At 39.1% G+C, this 22,036-nt stretch overlaps 1 protein-coding gene across 9 annotated transcripts in view; it reads left to right on the top strand.

Annotated features, from left to right (window-relative positions):
• The window catches only part of BVES (blood vessel epicardial substance), a 28,421-nt gene extending 6,385 nt beyond the window's left edge, over positions 1-22,036 (top strand). For 4 of the 9 annotated variants that reach the window (XM_065056596.1, XM_065056599.1, XM_065056597.1 and 1 more), the window contains 6 exons: positions 1,731-1,855; positions 6,852-7,039; positions 8,012-8,120; positions 10,049-10,216; positions 14,101-14,242; positions 21,720-22,036. In XM_065056596.1, the coding sequence (XP_064912668.1) occupies positions 1,731-1,855; positions 6,852-7,039; positions 8,012-8,120; positions 10,049-10,216; positions 14,101-14,242; positions 21,720-21,844 (857 nt within the window). In that variant the 3' untranslated portion in view covers positions 21,845-22,036. Of the gene's footprint in view, positions 1-1,730; positions 1,856-6,851; positions 7,040-8,011; positions 8,121-10,048; positions 10,217-14,100; positions 14,243-15,203; positions 19,483-21,719 lie in introns of those variants that run through there. The other 5 variants (XR_010471273.1, XM_065056601.1, XM_065056603.1 and 2 more) reach the window with 5 other exon arrangements.

Genomic DNA, 22,036 nt, shown 5'->3' with positions numbered 1-22,036 from the left:
CTCTTAAGTCAGTCATATTTCCTCCACCACTGTAGGCATCTTGCAACACTAAAATTTGACTTCAGCAGAAAAACTAAATTTGGTGCACTTGAGACTGAGCAAACATGGCTTCATTTGTGACACTTCTTCAGTCCAACAGCTATTTCAAAGCCCCTGTACTTTGTGTGGGACAATGTCCCTGTGATCAAAGGAGTAGTGAGTCATTGTGGTGTAAGAAACATAAACCCAAGTGTATCACAACACAGAGCATGCTGAGGTATTTTTAAGTGAAAATGCTTATTTGTATAATAGCGCAGGTAAATTTTATTGTATAACTTCTATGGCTGAATTTACAATGATCTTGCCTTTTTTTATAGCTGTTATAGGATAACTTATTAAACCAGACTGCACTGTGACAACCAAGAATCTGAGTGTTGCAAGACCTTTTGTTTGTCTAGTTCTCATTTTAAAAGCAATTGGAGCTCTGCAGTTGCTGAGCTTGCCACTTTGGTCTGTAGATCTTATTGCAGTTTGAGCAGGTATGGAAACAGAGTTTTGCAAGTTGAGGTGGCACCTGGAAACAAATTTACTCTGTGGACAGATTAAGTAATGAAGCGTGGTTGCTAGGAGTCTGTCCCCTTTGCTTTGGTGACCCTGCCTCATCTCTGTGCTGCTCTACAATGTTGCTCCTCTTCGATACTTCCAGACCTCATATCCTCCCATCCCTTGCAGTCTAATTAACCAGCTGATCAAGAGTCACCATGTTTTCATTTTTCTGATCTATATGTAAGTGCTGCCTAGACAGGCAACAACCCAGACAGAATGTATTAATATAATACTGAGTTCATTAATTCAGCATCATTTTCAGGAGAAAGGGAGAAGGGACACTAATTTGGCACATTCTCCTTGTTGTCTTTGCATGAAACTTAAGGGAAAATATATTTGTGACCTATACAGCCACCTCTGTCAGGTGGTAGGCTCAGTTATCTGGGAGGCACTCACTGATGCATAATCTATTGTTTGACAATTATTGTCTTTATAGGCTAAAAATAGAATCCCTAATCATGCTTTGTGCCTTATTTTTTAAAGCAATTGTCATTATTCAAAGTAAAGCAGCTAAAAAAAGAGTAAGCATTTGAAATTTGCTCTTTGATGTCATACAGGAGAATTAGGGTTCCTGCTGTGATCTTGTCAAAATGCAGCAATGATACTTCCTTAAAATTTTCAAAAATATCTGTGTATGACTTGTAGGAGCTTTTTGTGCAACTGCTGTTCACTAGTTAAATATGATTGTTACTGATCTGAGCAACAAACGTTCATTTCTAGGCTCTTGTTTGTCTAATTAATGCAAAATAGTATTAAAGTTTTGTGAGCAGCTTAATTTTTTATTTTTTATTATTTTTTTTTACTGAAGATAGTTTTCTCCTTTTCCATTCCTACTTCATTTTTCGTAACAGACCATTGTGGGCTGCACCTTTCTGCTTTCCTCAGTCCTGATCTGTATTATTATTGCTCTGGAACTGCAGTCACATGCAATAGAACTGCAGTCTGCTCCCAGCCTGCTCTCAGTGCATTGTAGTGATTAGCTAGCCCATGCATTGACCCACAGAGCCCAACTGTAGTAACGTTGTAGAATATATTGCTTTTTAGTGTAATTGCACCCAGTGGACACATTCATGATGGCTTTGTACAAATGTGTTTATTGTTCAGTGAAATTTAACTTGCTTTTTTTTTTTTTTTAACTTTTACAGGATGTGCTTTGTTCATCATTTGGGCTACCCTCTACCGTTGTGCCTTGGACATAATGATCTGGAATTCTGTGTTTTTGGTTGTCAACCTTTTACATTTCATATACCTAGTGTATAAGAGAAGACCGGTATGTATAACAGCTAAATTGCACAAGCAGTCTAGTAAGGTGTGAGAAGAAGGAATTTTTGCCCATGTTTGTTGGACAAAAATTCCACAGCAGTTCTTTTGGACAAAGTCAGTTAGTTACTTCAGGAAGGATCCAGACCATAAGTATGATCTAGTGCAGTACATTATTATTTACCTGAAATCCATATTCCTGAAAAATTATTTGATTTTAGAAGTTACTGTTGGCTTGTTTTGACTGTAGTGTTTGGCTTTGGTTTGGTTTAGGTAGTAAGGAAGGGGTCACCTAATTTCTTTGCAGAGACACCAGAAGTGGTAGTTTTGGGGTTGGTGTGTGTTGTTTTCTGTGGCTTGTTTGTTTGTCTTTGTGGCTTTATTGGTTGGTTGATTTTTTTTGTTTGGCTTTTTTTGTCATTTTCCCCCACTCACAAGTGTACATACATATAGACCTCCTAAAATAAAATACTATCATGATACTTAAAGTTGAGGATTCCAGGATGGTATTTAAAAAAAAATATAGTTTGGGAGAGATCAGACTTACCTTTTACGGAAAAAACTTTTAACTCTTGATCATCCTTTGTGGTGGGAAGGGAAACTGATAAATCACAAGTGCCCTGATAGACTGTTATTTCAACGTAAATGCTGATGTCCTTTTATAAATGACCTTGACACTCTTTGCTTTCCTGACAAGTGTTTTAGCCCATGTTTTGTATTGCCACATTCCTTTTAAATACAAATGAAAGGTGAGATGGTACTACCATCTGTGGGACTCGGAGATAAAAAGCAAAACTGAATAAGTTGTGGGAAGAGCAGCATTAACTAACAGGATCCTTCCTTTTCTCCCATTTAGAGCATTCATTGAGTTTTGAGGGTCCCATCAGGGAATTTGCTGCTCTTTTTGTTGCCTTTAGCAGGATGCATTGGTGTGACTTGCTTCAAATGCACTCTAAGAACATAACTGAAATGTATACCAAAAATGCAGGATTCTTTGCCCTGCCTTCAGCTAAATAGAAAATGAATTTATTTTGTTGGTATTATTCATCCAGAAATATATTGTTTCTGCAAAGTTATTAGCAACCCAGCTTTCTGTTGGCATATGCACGTCAAAACTAGATAATCTTTAATATAGTAGTTGCTACTATGTGCCAACCAAATATTAATGAAGTGCTACGTGTCCAAAATGTTAACATTATGTTCTGTAGTCTCCAAAAATCAAAGGCAGATATATATATTCCTGTAACCTTCACATTATAAATCTCTGCTTACATTATAAGCAGAATAACTCTGCCTTTGCCCAAAGTCAGATACGTTCTGGAAGTGTGTAACAGCTGGTATTTTAAACAAACAATCAAAACACCAAAAAAACCCAACACTATACACAACCTAGCTGGAAATAAGCTCTTCACCAAGTCAGCGCAGCCTGTGCAAGAAAGCAGCTGGGAAATTAGCAACCTCCTCCTTTCCTGGCAATGCAGCGTAAAGCCTGACTTCTGTCTTGCTTGAAACTAGCTACACAGATCTACTACTAGACATTTATAGATGTGTTGTAAATATTTCTAGTCATCTAAATTACTTTCTCTTAGAGAGTAATCTTCCTAGTTAAAGGCTAAGTTCCTCTTTGGTTTGTATTGCTGATGCTATTTTTTTAGGCTATTCAGTCCATTCATTTGTTGTCATCAAGGTATTTCTACCAGTCAGCTGTGGCCATGCTGCCCAGTGCACCACACGAAATAACATTTGTGATGATGTAGGGGCAGTGAAGCTGGACTTTGACATGTTTGCATCTGCAGCTACATATCCTGTGCAGGTGCTCTCATCTTTAATATGGGATGAGATTCTGTTGCATTCTTTGCCTACGGAATCTCTCTCTTAATCTTCTGCATTATTGAACTGCATTCTAAAGACAGAAATATGTGGAAAACAAAACCAGTGAAATGCAGGAGTAATATCAAATCCTTTTAACTGGGAAGTGCCCTATGCAGGCATTGACTGTTTTCTTAGGTAGTCTCAGTCACTTTCTGATACTCATTGTAAAATACTACATCATTCAGGACATGGATGCTCCCAGAAATAAAAGGCCTCTGAGAGGAAGTATGTAATATTTGAGTCTAACAATTAAGAGTGTTTTCAAAGAGTAAAAGTAAGTATTTGTGGTCTCTCCTTCTGCAACAGTAGCTTTGCCTTATGGAATGGGAATTGTAATAATCTTGTCTCACTTCAGCCATCTCCAAGTTAAACATCTAGTTTAAGCTGGTTGTTCAGTGTGATTCAACCCACCCACCCAGTATCTGTTTAAAATGTGATAATGACATCCCTCTCCACTGGCTAGAGAACAAGTCTACACAACCGTTATAAACTACGAACCTAGCTTTATTTAGTCATAGTTAGGTGAAGTGCACTTCATTGCTGCTCTCTAGCAATATGAGGAAAAAAATAAAATAAATTTAAGTTGCTTCATGCCGGTCTGAACTGTAACACTGTGAAGAACTGATGTCTGCCTTTTAGACTTGTATTACTACCACTGCAGCTGTGCTCTGGGAACTGGGAGTACTCTGCTTCTCTGAAAACTGTGCTCTAAATACCTGGTAAATTTGTGTGAATTTAAACAATAGGTGAAATTCTATGAATCAGTGTAATATCCCAAACAATATATGAATCTCTTTGGTTACAGGCTGTGATCAGTGAGCTTACTTTAAATTCCACCTGATAGTCATGCATGTCTTTTTAGCTGTCTTACGCATTCTCTTTATTATCAACTTGAAGGCTGTTTTTAAGTGCTTTTCCTATAGAAAGCTAGAGAATGGGGAAAAAAAATTCTCAGGAAATAATTTTGAATGAGATTTTCTGTCTGCAAATATTGTATTGCCCCTCTCAAAATCAATTTTATTTAGTCATCTTCACAAATGACATTTTTAAGGAAAGGAATGGAAGAGTAATTACAAGTTAGTCATATTGCAAAATTAATAATTTATATGTTCGGTTGTTAAATATTTATTTTATTAAATGGAGCATGCAGAATAGCAGTGAGTTTCTCTTCTGATTTTTAGGAAGAGAAGATTTTCTGTGGTTTTGACTCCTTGGAGCTTTACGGATTTGGCTTTCTTAGTTTGAGCAGCAGCTGGAAGAGCCTAATCGGTGTCTCTACAGAGCTCTGACTGGAAGCTCTGGCAGGATCCCAGAATATTTCAACCACTGCTGAACAAAACATTACACCTACCCATATGGCTCATTTAGAATATGACCCACAGGCATGACTGGAGAAATAGTGAATTGTCTGTTGCAAGGGAGACCATCTAAAATAGATCTGTGGTGTCCAGCCTGATCAATCTTTAAGAAACTACTTATGCCTGCTTTCCCTTTTACGTATTGTACATCAGAGGAAGGTCATAAAACCTGAATTAGGTGCTAATTCAGTGGTTTCATTAGCACTCCAAGACCAAATCCTGTCCTCATGTCTGTATATGTGATTTTGAATTTGAGAGTCTTGGGAGCTTCTTGTATGTTCATCTGAGACAGGAATTTATCTCTCTTTGAGTTGCAGTGGTCCTATATAACATAATATTTCTGTGGGGTTAACCCACCATCTCTGCCCATGGGATTGTCACTTCCAGAGTGGTTCCCATGCTGTTCCGGTGGTCCATATGTGGGATGGATGGCATCCAGTGACTGAGGCTGTGTGTGAAATACTCCAAACATGGTTCCACACAACTAGAAAGTTTCTGCCACGGTTCAGTTTGCCCCATATTTAAATACACTTAAGTGTAACAAGGAAACCTTCTCAGTTTTCCAAAAACTTTTTGTTATGCTTGACTTGCTGTTTCGCACACACATATAATGCTACTGAGAACAGCTCAGGGAGGATTTTTGATGTAGAATACATGTATCTCTTAGGGGCTAAAGACTAATATTTTCACCCTAAAATGCTTTCCTGGGGAAAGAATAGTGGGTACGTGGCAGTTTGAAGTCCTCATTGGCCTCAGACAGCCTGGGGCATCCCGTGGTCATTCTGGATTTCCCACCTCCTCCAGCGTCAAGGTCACCAGAAGTTTCTCAATTCCTACTGCTGAAAAGTGACTCCTGTGCTGCTGCCTTCTCTCCTCCCCTGTTTTTTATACTGAAATACAAAAAAAATCTAGAGAATAGTGTGAACTTGCAATGTTCTCATTGGTTTAAGTGGTGACTCCTTTTCCTATTTTTCTGCCTTTTTTTCCTTGGTTGATTTACCTTGTTTTCTCTTCTATTTATCTTTTATCTTTCCATTATCTGATGCTTATTCTTTTAATTTTTTTCCTTCCAGCAAACATGCAGGCTTTGTTCAGGCTGCCTTTGCTTTTGGGGAGGCCAGGACATTGTCTCATTCCCTGCTGCCTTCATTCAGGGAAGACTTCCAGGCTTGGGCCTTCAGCCGACTTCCTTTCCCTCACTGCTGCTGCCTGAGTTTGGGTGGGCTCCTAGATGTGGGATGTTCAGCTGGCAATATTTTATTTCCTCCCTCATCACACGTGGTTTCAATAGGATGGGTTTGTTTTTCAGGACTCAGTCCTGCTTTTCTGCTGCAAGTAAGCCAAGAAGCTCAGGGATGAAATGGGCTCCTGGGGGAGTCTGAGAGACGGCCGGAATGAGTTGTGCATGTGGTGTGAAAAAAGCAGGCAACCTCTTTTTCCGTTTTGTTTTGTTTTTCTCTGTGTAATTCTGGCCCGGGTCCTATTTGCTGTTACCTGAACTGATGTCTCAAAAGACTCCTTATGTCTGATTATAGGTACCACTTGGATGGAACAGCATCCTACAGCCGTTTGCCAGCCTAGCTAATTTTAGATAAGGTTTTGGCCACCATCTCATAGGCAGTGTTTGTGGATAGATGTCACACATTTACCACTTTTTTCCTTGCCTAAGTGTAACAAAGGTGTTCTCAAATGTAGAAACTAAAGCATACATGCAGTCTTACATTTTTTTAAGTAATGCCTTTGTGTTTATTGATGTCTTTTGTTTTTGCATTCTAGATCAAGATAGAGAAGGAGCTTAGCAGCCTCTACAAGAGAACATTTGAACCTCTCCATGTGCCTCCAGAGCTCTTCCAAAGACTAACTGGACAATTCTGCAACATTCAAACTTTAAAGACAGGTCAAGCCTATGCTGCAGAAGATAAAACATCAGTTGATGATAGGCTAAGCATCCTGCTGAAGGGGAAGTAGGTTCTGTGAAGCTTGGGGACAGTCTTATACTTTGTGTGATGATTGAATAGATTAGCAAGTTGTTGAGGTTTTTGTTAGCTTTTTAAATGTTACTGTTTGTTGCATGTTATGATCTATAGCCAAACAGTCTATAGCCATAAATAATTTTATGACACAGTTTTCAAATCACAATTATGTTTCTTAGTGCAAACATATTCTGCCTCCGCTTGTGTGTGCAGCTGCAAGGATTTTCAAGGAAATTAGATTTGCATAGGACCAAAGGTAGTGTCATCCAGAAAAAAAGCAAGAGATTTGTTTGAGTCTTAGATATCTAAGTTGTCTTCTCAGTGCATTTCAGGTTTTAAGGTTAAAAAATATTGTGCATGAGGGAAGTGAAAAATAACCCTCCAGTAGACTTTAAATCAACAGGCCTATTGGAATTGATTCATTGCACACGTATGTATGTACAAGCAGAGAGGAGCAGGTGCACTGCCCAGAGCCTGACAGGACCCAGGTGAGAAAGGGTGAAACAAATGCCCATGGCCAGGCTGTCATCTTGAGGCTTTTGCTAAGTTCTGGCCAATACTTTAACTTTTTTCTGTTGATGGCAATGGTGATGTCAGGTGTCATAGTTTTTCCTCTGAAGTAATTTGCTGCTCATTGCTGCAAAGCCAGTTATGTAAAGGGAGCCCGATTCTGCTCTGACTGCATAGCATAACCCTTCAGACCTTTTGTCATTTCAAATAGCGATATCCATGAGGATACACACCACAGCTGGCAACTCGAATTGGCTTGGCAGCCTGTTCTGCTAGGAATCAGGGGGGGTTTAGGCAGAAGATGGCTTAGTTGTGGGCTGAAATACCAGAAGAGGAACATAGTTTCACCTGTTACCTTCTGCATTACCACTGTCAATAATGATATCCAAATTTAGATTAAATTAATCAACTACCATGACTTTAAAATGTTGATTCATCCATTTTTATTTCCAGAATGAAGGTGTCTTATCGTGGGCATTTTCTGCATAATATTTACCCCTGTGCCTTTATAGATTCTCCTGAATTTCGATCAACACAGATGAACCGGGGTGAGAAATTCCAGGTACACCTTAGTTTAAAAGTCACTGCATATGAACAAATGAGATAATTAAAGAACAGAGTATAAGTTTGATCAACAGCAAACTATTTGGCTTGCATAATTTTGACAGCTTTCTAGTACTGGTGTTTTGTGATGACCATACCAAAAATAACTTAAAGTTAATTGCTGCAAGACAGTATTATAATGGTGTTCCCTGAAGAGCCTGGATTTTGCTATTCTGTTTTCCTTTACCATTTGTGAATATGTTTTATGCTAAACAATTATTCAGGACAAATAATTGAAGAGACTGCTCTATTGGAAAAAGAGATTATGTGAGCAGTCTCATCACTGGTTCAAAAACAGAAAAGGAAATGAAAGACTAAAAATTCAGGCACTAGTAGTTTGAAATTGGTATTTATCTAAATGTATGAATACTGTCATTTTTGAAGTTGTTGAAGCAACAAACTGAAAAAGATAACACTGTTCTGAATAAAAATAGTCCTACGGAGGACAATAACGGCATATGTCTCTAGCAGTATAATTATACTAGTACATTAAAGCACATATCATATTATGTCTTGTGGGCAAAAAATATTGTTAGAATTTTCTTTCAAGTCGTACTGAAATAGCTATTTTGGTACCTCTTACTTGATATTTTTAACTGTGTATGTGCAGTAATGACTGGACAGTAGCTGGCTGGGTACATCCACATGGATACCCTGGCAGGACGGGAGGGAAATCAATGTGGACTCTAAAATCAGTGATTGATGTCATATGTTCTAGTCAAATACTAGGCTTAATGCCAAGGAGAGAGAACTGTCCAGATGTGTTCATTTCACAGCAGCGAGCCGTCCTGCAGCATGGCCGCCCTCTCGGCACAGCTTATTTTTCTCATAAGCGACTGGACACGAATCCGTCACTCTGAAGGGAAAAGCCTTAACTTCTCTCTGCCTTAAAAATTACTGTAGTCTGGTGCAGGGTACATCCTTCACTCCTGAGTTCTGCTTGTTACTGCCATATAAACACTCTCAGCATTGCCACTGCGAGAGGACACAGATCCAGTCTTAAGGACCCCATCTGCTGGCAGCGCTGGTGAATTCCTGCTCAACCTGTGTGCCTGTGTTACTCACTGTAACGCTAAAATCCATGGATACATGACAGTTTCCCATTATTTCTTATGCTTTGTATGTTTTTAATTTTTCAGGAGCTAATGTTAGCTTGCAATAGCAGAGGCCACCTGATTTCTTCTATAAGTGACCGACTTTTCCTTGCAAAACACACTGTTGGGTATCACCGAGTGGTGCACGTTTTGATGAGCCCTAAGCCTCTGCCAGCACAGGGGTATGAACCTAACAGGCCCAGCCTCCCAGGAGAGGGTACAAACTCCTCCATAACTATTGTTAGCTGAATTATCAGTAACTGAGCAAATGGAGCCACAGCTCAACTGCTACAAGGTGGTACTTGTGAAATCAACAGGGCTGACAGTGAAGAAAGGCGAAAATAAGTTTTGTTTTGTTTTGTTTTTGTAATCACTAAATACTCTTTGGAGATCTTGAGAAATAGTGGTTGTTCTTGTTTGGTGGCAGCAACATAAAATAAACCAAGCAACATGTAGGCCTGCTGAGGTGCGAGTAGTGTCATCACTGTAGGACTGAGTTTATATGTAAATTTCCTCTAACATAAACACTTCTACAGTCTGGGAACTTACGAGAGATTTTCCCTCCTATTACCTGCCCCAGGTTTTCTGAAAAACAAACTGGCCACAGTTATCAATTAAAAAAATATTATGATAATAAATATCTGAGCTGGTTTATGTTTGTAAATATCATGTTCTAAGGGATACTGAAAAGTTATGTGGTTTTAAGAGTTCTTTAACTGGAGACATAAAGAAAATGGTGTCTCTTATTTTAAAGCAAGAGAGAGGTGCTAATTCTGAGCATGTATTTTCTCAGGTCACGATTGTTGCAGATGATAACTGCAAGTTCCTGTGCTGGTCCAGGGAAAGGCTGACTTATTTTCTGGAATCTGAGCCATTTCTTTATGAGATCTTTAAGTATCTTATTGGCAAAGATATTACAAATAAACTCTATTCATTGAATGACCCAACCTTAAATGACAAGGTAAGCAAATGAAGTCACATCTGAGAATTTTCCTGTATGGTTACTTCACCTCTAAATCCTCTTAAAGCACCTTTTTTTAACCTGCTGCTCTCAGCTGCTGAGTTCACACTCGCTGCCTTTTAGTGCCAAATATGAGTCAGTGCAGCGCTTTTGTCAGAAGCAATATTGGTTAAAGTTAGCACAGTAATGTGCAAGAAAGATGAATAACTCAGTTTCAGAACTGATTGTCTAGCACATTTCTGGTAGACATTTCTGGTAGCCAACTGGTAGACATGATGGCCAGTAGCTAAAAAGATGCTTCTCTCTGGATGTCCTTTCTCGTTAATAAATGGATGCCTTTGTACAAAGAAGCTTTAGGGTTTTTTTTCTTAAAGAATTTGCTTTTTTGGAGTCAAACAACTGGGTAATACTGATTATCAAGAGGAATAATTTCAACATGCATTTGGGAGTTGCAAATGCAAAATGAAAAAAAAAGGTATGTTAGGGATATGATGTAGTTTGTGGAATGAGGCACAAAATACACATAAAATACAAATACATCTAAAATGTTTAGTGGCCTGAATGTAGCTTCTTTGCATGTATAGGTGTCACCTTTAGTTGTCTCCTTACTTAGTTATTGCAGGATAGCTCAACTGCTGTTTTGTTTTTTTGGGGGTTGGTTTGGTTGGTTGGTTTTTTAAAGTTAGTTATATAGGGTCCCTAGGGTTCTCATATATAATTTATTTGAAGAACTTTCATAATCATTTATGAAAAGCTTTAGAATTTTATAATACAGTATTTTCGTATTCTGTCTGTATTGATTTAATTCACACTAACTTAGAGCAAAAATCACTCTCATCAGATTGCCCGTAAATATCTCATGTACAGGTTAAATGATTGCTTCTGCAAAGTTGTGAATTTAATCAACAGTGATCTGAAATGAATGACTGCCACTGCTACTATGCAACAGACTTCAACAGGCTTAATTTGTAATGTCTTCGTGGAAAATTAGACATTGAATTAGACATTGTAACTTTCCTCAGTTTTTTACTGGCTATTGAAGGGCGGGGGGCAGAGAAGAATTGCTGGAGAGACAATTTAATAGCAATAAAGCACTGCTTATTCTGTGTTCTGATCAATGAAACAGAAAATTACACTGTCTTGCAATCAGATCTTCAAAACCATTTCAGATCGCTGTTGTCATCTTAGTAATGTTGTAAGATAAAAGTGATCTAGCAGGAATGCACCATCTATAAAATGCATCTTATAAAGTGTGTGGTTAAAGTTGCTTCTTTTTCTTAATAAAAAAGAATTACAAGGGACACTCTGTATGAAAACCCACATCTACATAAATAGTAAGGAATTTCTGGACCATGGCATCTCAAAGGAACATGTAGGGATGTGCCTCCTGTGTTTGCTAAAGAATTGCATTCAGACTCCCTCTCCTGGGGGAGCACTGTTCTCCACACTCCTTCTCACCTTGCCTTTTTTTTTTTTTCTTCTTTTTTGTCCTCTTCTTTTTTGCCCTCTTATTTTTTATCTTTTTTTTTTTTCTATTTTCTTTTTCTCTTTTTTCCTATTCTCTATTTTACTCTTTTCTTTCCTCTTTGCTTCCTCTTCAATTTTTTACACATGGATGACAGCATTAGGCTGTCATGCCTGGCACACAGCCATCTGCAACAAACTTGTGCTGCTGACTTATGGCACTGTAGAGCTTTGGCACTAGTATAAATGTTTCTTGAAATGAAAGTATAATAGAATATATAATAGAATATTCATGGTAAGGTTGGAATTGATTATCTTTTAACTGAAAGGTCCTTATCATACCTTCTAAGTATTAACAAACACATATACACACACACACACCCCAACACCCCAACCAAACCATCAAGCTTTGCCCTTCCTTTGACTTAACATCTGCATGTGCTTTTATAAGAATAACAGTATGAGCATTTGTCATCAGTATATTAGAGTTAGGCTTTCTTGCAAGAGCAGTGGGCTCCCCTGACTTCTGCCTCCTCCCTTCTAATCCTCCTCTTGTGCTGCAGCCGCAGGTATTGCTCATGGAGTGGCAGTCCTTGCTGTTTGAAAGGTTTATTTTGATTAGTGTTGTGCTGTATGCGCACAGCCTGGAAAAATCAAATGGATGTCCAACCTGTTGGGCTACACAAGATCAAAGCTGAAGGGGACTTTATATTCTGTACTTAACCTGTCTTTCCCACTGCATCACTCGGTTATAACTACATAACGCACAGTTGAGTCGGTACGAACCGGAAAGTTCAGTTTAATTTTATTCCAGCTAATAACAGTTTGGATGCTTCTGTTTGCCACTTTGTTTAGCACACTGAGTATATATTTCACTTGTCATCCTGAAGTCACAAGCAGATATGTAAATCTGACCCCACAGTTTTATGTGTATTTCTTAATTAAATTATATTTTTCACTTTCACTTGTACAAAGTCTTTAGTGCAAATAGTCACATGACTTTAAGATTATTGTGACTGTTTTATCACAATAACTTATGAAAATGTTAAAAAAAAAATCAAGAGTGAGCATCTGGGAAATTTAAAGTACCTTTTTGTGCTTTCACAAATTAAAATCCTGTTACACAAGATCTTCCTACATGATGTAGGACCAGAACTGTCTGTCAGGTAAATTCTCCTTCATTTCCCCGTTGCCAGCACCCTATCGGCATGTCACTTGGCACAGGCTTCATTGTCAAATACACGTATATACACATGCACAAATAACACAAATATACGCATACAAATACACATAGTGTGAAATACACCATGTTATTTTTTTAGCTGGTGACAATTTCAGCAGAAAAATTTGTAGTAGACTTCTGTACACAGGGGACATACAGGAGAACAACTGAGCCAAATCCAGTACAGATTATTAATGATCAAGATCATAGTAAGAAGATACTGTATGTTTGCAAGCAGAAAAGTATCCGTTTATTTGTAAGGAAACTTGTGATTTTTCTCCTACTTAGGGAGATTTTTTTTCAGTACTGGTGGGAAAATAGTCCTTGATCTCTGTGTGAAATAGGGTGCTATTTCCTGAAAAAGTCCAGTAGAGTGGAGTTACCCCTTATGCTTTTGTCATTGATTACTAACTTTCACATACACCTAAATAGGATTTTGACTTGCAGTAACACTTAACAAGGTACAATATATGGTTTCATATAAACATTACGGGGCAAAGACTTCTCAGGAAGACTACTGAAAGCGAATGAAATCTCTAAGACCATTTGACAGGCAAAGGATGATATTCACATGATGCATTTAATCTATCCTCAGTAAAATCAAGATCATCTACTAGGAAGGAATGGCATTCATTGTTTTTTGACGTGATGAGATGAAAAGCCAGGAAAGTGAACAAGTTTATTTTAAGACGTAATTGCTAAACTCTCTATATAGCATGCTGTTTTGTTTAGCAAGGAGGACCAGGCTCGCAATAAAAGCTGTTTTTAGTTGCAGAGCATCATGCCTAAATACTCTAGGTGAACCTGCTTTAGTGTGTGGATTGGACTGGGTGATCTCCAGAGGTCACTTCCAACCCCAACCATTCTGTGATTCTGTAACAATGAATTATCAAATAATAAAAATTAACCTTTCTATAGGAAAATACATTAAAAGTCCAGTGCAAAACAGAATTAAAATTGAATAACTAATCTGAGGTTTCATGCTTATCAGTGTTTTAATTCAAATATGTTACTGACATTTTTATTTTAATTTAAATCAATTAACACTGCACAGAATCTTCTGCTCTAACCTGTGTCTTGATTCATGAGTAGTTATAGCTGAGACCAGAGCATCTATTATGAGGAAATAGTTATTTTCCATTTTTATTTTGATATGCTTGATACCTTTTTAAAAATAATAATTTTGGTTTTTTTTTAGGCTTCAAAAAAGATTGATCGACAGCCTAGTCTGTGCTCACAGCTCTCTGTGATGCAGATGAGAAACAGCATGGCCAGTACCAGTGACAGCGAGGATGGCTTGCAAATGTTTCTTCGCGGTACTTCCTCTGCATCCTCTCTTCGTGAGTGCTCAAAATAGTTCATGCCAGTTTTGAACGCAGCTTGGTGTGGTGGTTGCAGAGCTCCTGTTGTTTTCAGTGGGATCAGACTGTAGCTTTTCAGATGCTGCTGAACATCATCAACTAAGCGGAGGGGCCTAACTGTAGGAAATTCATAAGGTGCATGAGGCTTTGTATGCTAACTGAAAATATCTCATGTAGATACTGTCAAAAAAACCGGCATGTATAGTAAGTTTTTTTGGGCATAACATTAATGTATAGACATAATATGGAACGTTTATAGCAATGGGACAAAACTATGAATATGCAGTGCTTGTCACAGTAGTATCTCCTTTTGTCTGTGACTGGTGCTTGTAGAAATGAAAATCCCAGAAAAAACATTTCCCCTCAACAACTTCGTGCTTTGCATTTCCTCCCAAGATAGTTTGTATGGGCAGGGTGTGGAGAAATGTGGTGTGCAACCAATATTTTGTTGCCACTGGAAAATCTCCAAAAATCCTATCAGGCTCTCCTCTCCTGTGCTTTGTAGGACAGGAGTAGCAGAGATCAGATGAAGTGAGGGAAGAAACATTGTCTGACCTTTTTGCTTCTACTTTTGGAATTCCTCTTTAGAAACCTTCTAAACGATTCTAGGCTTTTGCTGTTGTTTATTTTTAGTTCCCCTGAATCTAAACTTCAACAGTAGTCTGAACTCCAAAAGCAGCTTTTGAACAAAACAAACCAGAAAATGAGCAATTTTCTCATTTGAAGTAAGCTGTTAGTTTAATGGCATTTAAAAGGATCATACAGGATTGTTTATTTTTATTTGGGAAATATTATTATTTAGTAATTAGAATTCAAATATATGGGGAAAAAAACAGGGCCAGCTATTTATCATAGTTAAACTCTTTGCTAAGAAGAAAAAGTGGTTTCAGGTATATGCATTTCCTGTTTAATTATCTGTTCTCCATTGTGTTCTTCACAGTTCTCATCCAGGAACTCCTTCAGACTTGGCGGGCCTCTCTGTTTTCAGTCCTTAACATTGGTATAGTCTGCATGCCCAGATAGGTGGAAGCAAAAACCCTACTAGAAAGTTGAGGGTGACAGCTGGGATATAGTTTGAAAATTCCACTGTTGTTTTCTTTATTTCTGGTCTGTTCCCTGAAAGGACATTTAGAGTCACAAAACAGTTGAGGTTGGGAGGAACTTCTGGAGATCACCTAGTCCAACCCCATGTTCAAAGCAGGGTCAGCTAAAGCAGGTTGCTCAGGGCCATGTCCAGTCAAGCTTTGAATAATACCAAGGTGGAGGATTTCACAACCTCTTTGGGCAACCTGTTCCAGGGCCTTGCCACCCTCATGGTGAAAGAGTTTTCCCTTACTGTAACTCATGACTGTTGTCCTTTGTTCTTTAGTGCATGCCTCCGAGAAGAGTCTGGCTCTGTCTTCTTTATACCCTTCCGTTAGGTAGCTGAAGACAACACTAAGATCCCCTGAGAACCTTCTGTTCGTATGGCTGAACACACCCAGTTCTTGCAGCCTCTCCATGTACGTCATGTGCACCAGCCCCTGACCATCTTGGTTGCTCTCCACTGCACTCACTCCAGTATGTCCATGCCTTTCTTGTACAGGGAAACCCAAAACTGGACACAGCACTCCAGATCCTGTCTCACAAGTGCCAAACAGAGGAATTAATCACTTTCATTGACCTGCTGGCTATGCTTTTGCTAATATGGCTCAATATCTGGATGGCCTCCTTCGCTGCAGGGGCACTCTGCTGATTCATATTCCATTTTGTGTCCACCAGGACTGCCAGGTCTGTTTCTGCAAATCTGCTTTCCAACCAGCTGATGTCCGGCCTGTACTGCTGTGTAGGTTTTTTGTGTCCCAGGTGCAGGAAATTGCTTTTGTTGAACTCGTCATGGTTTCTGTCAGTTCTTTTCTCCAGCCTCTGAAGGCCCATTCTGACTAGTTGCCCTACCCTCTGGCCTATCAACAGTTTCCCTCACTACTTGGCTGTTGTCTATGAACTTGGTGGGAGTACAGTCCATCCCATCATCCAGGTCATTAATATATTGAGCGCTACAGGCCTTGGTATTTGCCCTCAAGAGACACTGTTGGTAACCAATGGCCAGCTCAGTTTTTTACTGCTGCTCACTGCCCTATGAACTCCACAGTCCAGTGAATTTTTCACCCAAGCTGTAGTCCATGTATCCAGTCCCTTTCTCACCCATTCGAATAGAAGGATTCTAAGGCAGGCTGTGGAGGGCCATGCTACAGTCCGGGTAAACAACATCCACAGTACTCCCTTCATCCACAGAGCTCGTCATCTCACCACAGAAGGTGGTCAGACTGGTCAGGCACAATCTCCCCATGGTACATCCATGGTGGCTGTTCTCAGTCACCTTCCTGTCCTTCATGTGCTTGAATATGGCTTCCAGGAAGATGTAGTCCATAATCTTCCTGGGGACTGAGGTTAGGTTGATAGGCCAATAGTTACGTGGATCCTTCTCCTTGCCCTTTTTGAAAATTGCTGTGACATTTAATTTTTTTTCTCTCATGTGACTGCCATGATCTTTCCAAGATGATAGAGAGAGGTCTTGCAGTTGCATCAGCAAACCCTCAGCACACTTGCATGCACTGCATGTGATTCCAGTCTTGTGTTTGCCCTGTTAACTTAAGTGGTCTTTAACTCAGTCCACCTTTCCTGTAAGTCAGGTATAACTCTCCAAGTCTCTACCACTAGACTCAGAGAACTGGGAGGCCTCAGGACAAACCTCTAAAGTAAAACCTGAGGCAAAAAAGGTATGGAGTACCTTTTCCATGTCCTTTGTCCCTAGGTCTTGTGCCCAACTGACCCATGGCCTTACAGTTTTCCTCGTCTTCCTTTTGCTGTTGGTGTATTTGTAGAAGCCCTTCATGTTGGCCTTCATTAGTTCCAGGTCCAGCTGAGCTTTGGCTTTCCTAATTCCATCCCTGCATGCTTGGGCCATGTTTCTGTATTTGTCCCAGGCTCATCCATGCTTCCACTTTGTGTGTCTTTGAGCTCTGTCAGGACTTTCCCCTTCATCTATGCCAGCCTTCTACCACGCTTGCTGAACTTTCTGTACACTGGAATGGACTGTCCTTGTGTTTTGAGGAAGGTATGCATGAAGATCAACCATCTCTCCCTTGCAGGCCATATCCCATGTGTTCCTGCTAAGTAGATCCCGTAGCAAGCCACAATCCCCTGTCCTCAGGTCCAGGGTTGTAACTCTACTATTTGTCTTGCACAGTTCTCAGTATCTTAAACTCCACCAACTCCTGGTCACTGCAGCTGAAGTTACCATAAGCTTTCAGCTCCCTGATGAGTTCTTCCTTGTTCATCAGTGACAGGTCCAGCAGAGCACCATCCCTAGTTGGCTCATCGATCACTTCCGTGAAGAAATTATCTACTACACTCTTCAGAAATCTCCTGGACTGCTTGTGCCCAGCCCTGTTGCCTTTCCGTCAGATACTGGGGTAGTTAAAGTTCCCCACGACCACCAAGGCCTGAGATCATGAGGCTTCATCCAGTTGTCTAAAGAAGGCTTTCATCTACTTGCTCTTCTTGATCAGGCAGCCTGTAGCAGATAGCTGCCACGAAGTCTCCTGTGTTGGTCTGTTCTCTGATATTAATCAATAAGCTCTCAACTGGCTTTTCACCTGTTCCATGGCAAAGCTCCCTGAAGCTGAAGCCATTCCTTTGTGTAGAGTGCCCTTGGACAAGTTCGCACACTCAGAAGCCTGAAAGAAATTGTGAAACTGTGTTTGTGCTATTAGCTAGAATTAAAAATCTCTTTCAGGCTTAGCAGCAAAACACTTATACCAGTATTTCAGCTTTGGGAGAAAGTAATCTAAATGCATAACATGTTCAGCTGTAATTACATTAATCCTTAAGATACATCTGTACTTAGAATATACTTGATAAATACACTTTTCTCTGTTGTACTTTTTCTTGGTTTGTGTACCGTATTTTCTGGTGTGCTTTTCCCAAAAGAGGGGGTTAAATGTCTTTTGTGTTCCAAAATTGCTCAGCACAACAGCAGCGGGTGTAGCTGATACTGCCAGGGCCACCATCACACTGGCAACAGCAGGTGTGGCAGCAGCATCCCCAGCCCAATACTTCCCTTACTCTTGAGGAGGCAGAGGGGTCACCCATGCGGAAGTGTATCGTACACCTCAGGAAATACCACCATTTATTTCTCCTTTACCTTTTGGTTAATCTGAAATTTCTGACTTCTATAAAAGGTTGATAAAAAATCTCAGTGCAAGATTATTTACCTCGCTAAACTGTAACACTTCAATCTTTCTTTTTGCCGAAATAGCTTGTTAATTATTCCTGGGTACTGGCATTGCCAGTGAGGGGTTTGCTACCAAGGTGAGCTCTGCTTAAAGATTTGTATTCAATGTGGATTGTGGCCATGTATGCACTTTTTCTCAGATCACAGGCAAAACTGAACAAAAAGCCTGCCAATTACCTTACCACTGTTGTGTTTTAAAAACATTCACCCGGGTGCTCTCAGTGCAGTAGTCAGTCTTTTTTGGGGGTCTGTTTTTTAAGATTTAGTAGAGGTACATACTAAGGCATATAGTGTCCCAGTGCTATTCCTTTGGATCTTCCTCTGCAATCCTGTATTTGTTCAGTTAAAAACAAACAAAATCCAAAAAACCCCAGAAGATTTAGTGATGAACATATGGAAGTGACAATCTCTCTCTTTCTTTTTTTTTTTATTAGAAGGAGAAATTAATAAGATAAACTTATTTGCACAGGAGCTCTACAGGGATACTGTCTTGTCATTGCTAAGTGATCGAGTGTTCTGTGGACAAAAGCTTCCCATTACAAATACGATATTTGACTACCACAATACAAATAAGTCTTATACTCCTCATTTCCATATTCTTTAAAAACTGGGCATTTATATTTTTGTATAATCCAAATTTTTTATTGTTTTTATCTGTGCTATGAACTGAGCTTTGGCTCATTTTCTAAATAAATGGATATGAAGTTTTTTTCTAAGTGTTTAGTAGTGAAAGAGTGAAAAATACTAATTACTAGGCCCCAAACTATGATTACTAACAAAACTGTGTTTTGAATTTAATTAACCGAGAAACCCAACTAACTGTTTGCTTTTATATTAAGGAAATAACCAACAAGAGTTCTATAATGCTTACGGAGTGAGTCGTTTGCAGCATGATGTTTTCTGTTGATAACATCACATTAACTCAGCAAGCATCCTCAAAAAGGTATTAAAGTGGGATTTGTTTATCACATAATACTTGTGCTTGACATCCATGATCCGTCTGTACGTAATTTATTAGTAAATGAAATTGACATATCTCTTTTTCCAAAATTTGAGTTAAGCAGAAATAGTTCAACCTGATCACAAGGGTAGCTTCACCTGACTTTCAGTCATTTCAAAAACATTTCAGTACTAGTTTTATTGAATAATTCTATTGCTTGATAGTCATTCATATCCTTATTAATGATACATTATTAGACGACTTGGTTTAGATCACTTAGATGAATCTGGATTTGCAAACTCCTAAGCTAGGCAGGAATGTAGGAAGGTTTTGGTTTAGTAATGCTTTTATTGGCGTTATCTCATTATGTGTGCTCCCTGTGTTATACCCAAATTGTGGTTAAAAGCAGGATCAGATTTCATGGGAAATGCCATTTTAATAGGCATCGGGGCTACAGTCCTTGAGAGAAGGCAACAGAGTAGTGTATGGAAGGTCTGGATTCAAGATGTTACTCGATCTCCTGAATATCTGTCCATCACTGGATAGGGGCATCAGTAGACAAGGTTTTTGTATTTGGAGAAAATAAGGCCATGGCTTTGAATCAAACAAATTGACAGTATTAGACCTTATATTGGACCCTGTTGAACAGACTTATGGCTTCTTCTAATTTCTGGAGAGAACTAAGCACTTTTAAGCAGAAGAAAACCATTCTAAAAATGGCAATAAGCTATACTAATAAATCTAAAAAAAAATCCAACAACAACAACAAACAAAAAGCCCCCAAAAAACAAACTGAAACTGTATTAATAATTCAGCATTTTCAGGCATCCTCGCCTTTGTGTATAATTTGTTGGTGTCTTCCAGCAAAGTCAGTTTTACATCCAAGTGTACCCACAAGCCTTGGATATGGACAATAAAATGATCTAGTCATCACTTGCTTAGGCCATAAAAGCCCATTATCTGTGTGAAAAGAAGTGTTTAACATTCCCTTATTTAAAAATGTGTTTGAGTATCCCTTTATCATGGCAGTTGAAGTAGCTTTTGAATGTCAGAAGGAAATACTAATGCATTGTTAACATAAAAAATTCTGAAAAAGCTAATTCCAAACAGTATTTGTGTGAATGCATGCAGTGCAAAGTTCTTCTTCATAAACAGGCTTCCTTAGCAGAGCACCTTACTATATATGATAAACTTTTTTTAAAGTAATAAGAATAGCCATGCAATAAGACTGTGTTATGGCTATCAGTATATTTTTCAAGAAAATTTGACTTTTTAGGTTATATACAGACATTCTGTCAGTCAGGACCACTAACTCTTGCTCTTTGAAAACAGTATTTCCAAAGATTGCCCTGGTCTTTTTGGTCATCATATGCTACGTGTTTACAGCCTTGTTCCACTGTAGTGGCTTAAGTTTAGAAGAGAGTACCGAGAGGAAAAAAATGTCCAAGCACAGAAGCACTTTCAGTGTGAACAATGGGAAATAAACCTGTTTGCCTGATGTCAAAGGAACTCTCTGTATAAACACGTATGCTGAAAGTTTAACTACAATAGCGGTAGTTTGCAGCATTAACTTGCACAAAATCTCTGCTCTGGCAAGCTTTATGAGTTGCTGCTTCTTTAAAAGATTGTCTTGGAGCAATGAAATCGCTGTCACTCAAAAGTTGTGTGGCCTTCGCCTGTTAATCTATCTTGTTTCTTTGCAGCTGTTTATGAGGTATTATATTTTCCATAAGTTTTAGGTTATCATGCTTTTTAAGGAGGTTAGGGTCATGATCATATACCCACCTGAAGTTTGGCCCAGTATACCAAGGAATTCTTTCATAGGTGAGGCGAGTGTACAAATGTACATATCTTTTGTACTCAGGATATCCATTCATGTCACCATTTGTGGAGAAGAATTAGTGGGTAAGTGTAACAGTGAGAAAACATTTGCCAGGGACACAGCGTTGGGGACCTCATGCAGTCAGGATTTGCACTGAATTTGGGGAGAATACTGTGCCTGTGGCCAGCCACAGGGTTTGAACCTCAGAGATGTTGCTGGTTCATAGCGGTGTGGCTGTCCCACATCTTAGGATTTCCTGGTGCCTGTGGCCAAATAACAAGGAAACCTTCCACTAGAAAATCCTTTTATGAGGGAACTAGGACAGGTTCATCAGATTGTGTATGTTTTGTCACAAATTTGTGTATGTAGCAGGTATGTGTTGTTAAATTAATTGGTAATTTCTTTGTAACTGTGACAGGCCCGGGTCGGACGTCTCCCTACCTGAGAACTTCGGCAAAAATGAAGCCAATAGAAGAAAGCGTTGAAGATGACGTCTTTGAAGCATCATCTGCTGATAAGCTTGAGCTCCAGCGGCTGCCTTGAACAGATGTGTCCTCAGGTATATCAGAGCAGGTACCAGGCTCCTGTGCAAGCGGAAGAAGCTGAATTTGGGAGAAATCTGAAAGCCAGAACCACCTCTCTGTGTTTGAATTTACCACAGCATATGTCAGTGGCTTCTAGATGGAAATGTCACGTTTTATTTTAGTTCTAAATAAAATAAATGAAACCCAAAAA

This window comes from Columba livia, chromosome 3 (assembly GCF_036013475.1).
Source record: "Columba livia isolate bColLiv1 breed racing homer chromosome 3, bColLiv1.pat.W.v2, whole genome shotgun sequence".
Taxonomy (NCBI): Eukaryota; Metazoa; Chordata; class Aves; order Columbiformes; family Columbidae; genus Columba; species Columba livia.
The sequence above is the reverse complement of the archived record's forward strand: the minus strand, read 5'-3'. Positions and strand labels throughout refer to the sequence as shown.